The 2538-nt window shown below is 39.6% G+C and overlaps 1 protein-coding gene across 1 annotated transcript in view; it reads right to left on the bottom strand.

Annotated features, from left to right (window-relative positions):
* The window catches only part of nfkb1 (nuclear factor of kappa light polypeptide gene enhancer in B-cells 1), a 30742-nt gene that overhangs the window by 10931 nt on the left and 17273 nt on the right, over positions 1–2538 (bottom strand). Inside the window, exons 12-14 of the mRNA XM_016472269.1 lie at positions 2012–2161; positions 1666–1761; positions 1177–1344 (exon numbers count right to left, since the gene is read on the bottom strand). Of these exons, the coding sequence (XP_016327755.1) occupies positions 1177–1344; positions 1666–1761; positions 2012–2161 (414 nt within the window). The remainder of the gene's footprint in view (positions 1–1176; positions 1345–1665; positions 1762–2011; positions 2162–2538) is intronic.

Raw genomic sequence — 2538 nt, 5'->3', positions numbered from 1 at the left:
ATCTCTCGAGTCTTCGGGTTTGAGTCGTTCATTCATCACGTGACAGCCCCATAAGCTTAACCTATGCATTCTGAGCCGGAAAGAGACTTAATAATAATATCCAACTCTTTATTACCTTTTTTACAACATTCAGTGTTATGGAAAAGAACCATAATGTCAGAAATTCACACATTTATAAACTGTAAGAAGTAAAAAGCTACAATTTGAGACCAGAAACACATCATGTAACTGTAAGAGTAAATAATAATTATAATAATGATGGTAATAATAATAATAATAATAACTATGCACCCGTTTGTAAGGAAGCTTGTAAATTAACTAATTTCTCTATCCAATGCTGTCACGTCACGTGACAAAAGAACGAATGATTCGAAAGACTCGAGAGATGAACTAATCAAATCTCTTTCTGGCTCAGACTGCATTGGTTAAAGCTTATGGGGCTGTCACGTCATGAACGAACGACTCAAACCTGAAGACTCGAGAGATGAACTAATCAATTCTCTTTCCAGCTCAGACTGCATTGGTTAAGTTTATGGGACTGTCACGTGATGAATGAACGACTCAAATCGAAGACTTGTCAGATAAGAGGTGAGGTGAGCTAATCATAGACTGAAGACCCAAGTAAACAATGAATTAATCTTTTCTGTTTCTTATAGCAGTTTTGTATTGTTTGTAGTGTGATCAACGTTTGCGTAAGTAGTAGACGTGTTAGGGAAGTAACACGTAACATTTTAATTATATTTTGCTAAAATGAACGAAATGACTCGAAAAAAGATTTGTTCATTTTGCTGAACGAGACTTAAAGGTCCGAGTCAGTAAAATGATCCGAACTTCCCATCACTACTCTCATTTACTTTGAATGGAGTGACGTCATGCGTTGCCGAAATGAATTGTGGGTCCGTCGCGTCGCGTTGGGTCCGTTGCTTGAGGCAGAAGTTGAAAACTTTTCAACTTTTCAAGTGCCAACACTTGACGCGTCAGCCAATCAGATCGCCTTATGCAAATGCCCTGGTGCAGACGCTAGCCAATCACGTTCGTGCAACACCAGAAAACTAATGTGATTGGCTGTTGTCACTATGACGGTCGCGTCAGCACCAAGCTTCAGAAACGCCCTCCATCAAGCGTCGACGCTGACACCCGGTGTGAATGTACCGCAAGTTTCAAATAAAGTCTAACCTGTGGTGTTTAACCCCAGATCTTCTGTAGGATCTGTGTCCTCACTTGCCACTCTCAAACTGACAGGTTCAGGCTGGGCACAGATTCGCACCGCCCCACCTGCTGTCGGATCATCATCGGTACCACTGTCACTGTCCTCATCACTGTCTTCCACTGGTTCTTGATACGCTATAAGATGAAGGAAAACTGAGAAACTGGCTTTGCTGAAGAGCAAAATGATATTATGTTCACGGTTTCCACAAAAAATAAGAGCCACAACCATGTTTAACATTTATAATAAGAAATGCTTCTTCAACACCGAATCAGCATATTTAAATGATTTCTGATGGCTCATGTGAAACTGCTGACTCAAGTAATGACAGCCAAAAATTCTGGAATAAATTACCTTAATGGATAGTAATATGGATAGTAAAATAATAGTAGTATGTGTGACTATACAGTCCAAACTGCTGTGATGATAGCAGCTTGATTGACAGCTTGGACACCCACCATGCTTGATGGTGTTCCCGCCTCCTCCCATGCCTGAGGAGAAGTTGTATCCAGACCCGTAATTGTTATAGGTTTGATATCCCTGGAAGTAATGTCCTAGACGACAAAAGAATGTTTAGCTAACATCACTGACCTTTTATGCATGGTGGGATTTACAGGCTTCTAATTAAAACAAAGTACTGCTATGTGAAGTTTAATGCTATATTGATATACCTCCTCCTCCTCCTCCGCTGGGACCACCCCCTGCTGTGGGACCACCCCCTCACCTTTTATGCATGGTGGGATTTACAGGCTTCTAATTAAAACAAAGTACTGCTATGTGAAGTTTAATGCTATATTGATATACCTCCTCCTCCTCCTCCTCCGCTGGGACCACCCCCTGCTGTGGGACCACCCCCTCCTCCTCTAAACATGCCCCCAGCTCCACCTCCTGCTCCACTGTAGTCCTGGAAGTTTGGCAGAGTCTTCTGTCTCTTTCTCTGGACTTCTTCTTTGTCTAAAAACAGTTTAGAAGAGAAATTCAATAACAAGAGTAAACATATGGTGTAGGGCTGTCACTAACGATTATTTTGGTAATTGAGTAATTGGTCAATAATTCTGGCAATTAATCGAGTAATTGGATAATTATAATACATTTTTTTGTGGTAATAAAAATAAGTGAAAAAAATTGCCTTTAAAATTACTTACATTTACATAGGCAAAATGCAATCAAGTATTTTTTTAAATCGAGTACTCGAAATGAATCGAGGAATCATGACAGCCCTTATACGGTATATGGACAGACTTTAGTTTGGACCTTTTACTCAATTGTTATGTGGTAAAAACAAAAAATTTAAAAATTATTTAAAAATATTTACATACAGTGCATATATA

The sequence above is a fragment of the Sinocyclocheilus anshuiensis genome, unplaced genomic scaffold, assembly GCF_001515605.1.
Source record: "Sinocyclocheilus anshuiensis isolate Anshui unplaced genomic scaffold, SAMN03320099.WGS_v1.1 scaffold352, whole genome shotgun sequence".
Taxonomy (NCBI): Eukaryota; Metazoa; Chordata; class Actinopteri; order Cypriniformes; family Cyprinidae; genus Sinocyclocheilus; species Sinocyclocheilus anshuiensis.
The sequence above is the reverse complement of the archived record's forward strand: the minus strand, read 5'-3'. Positions and strand labels throughout refer to the sequence as shown.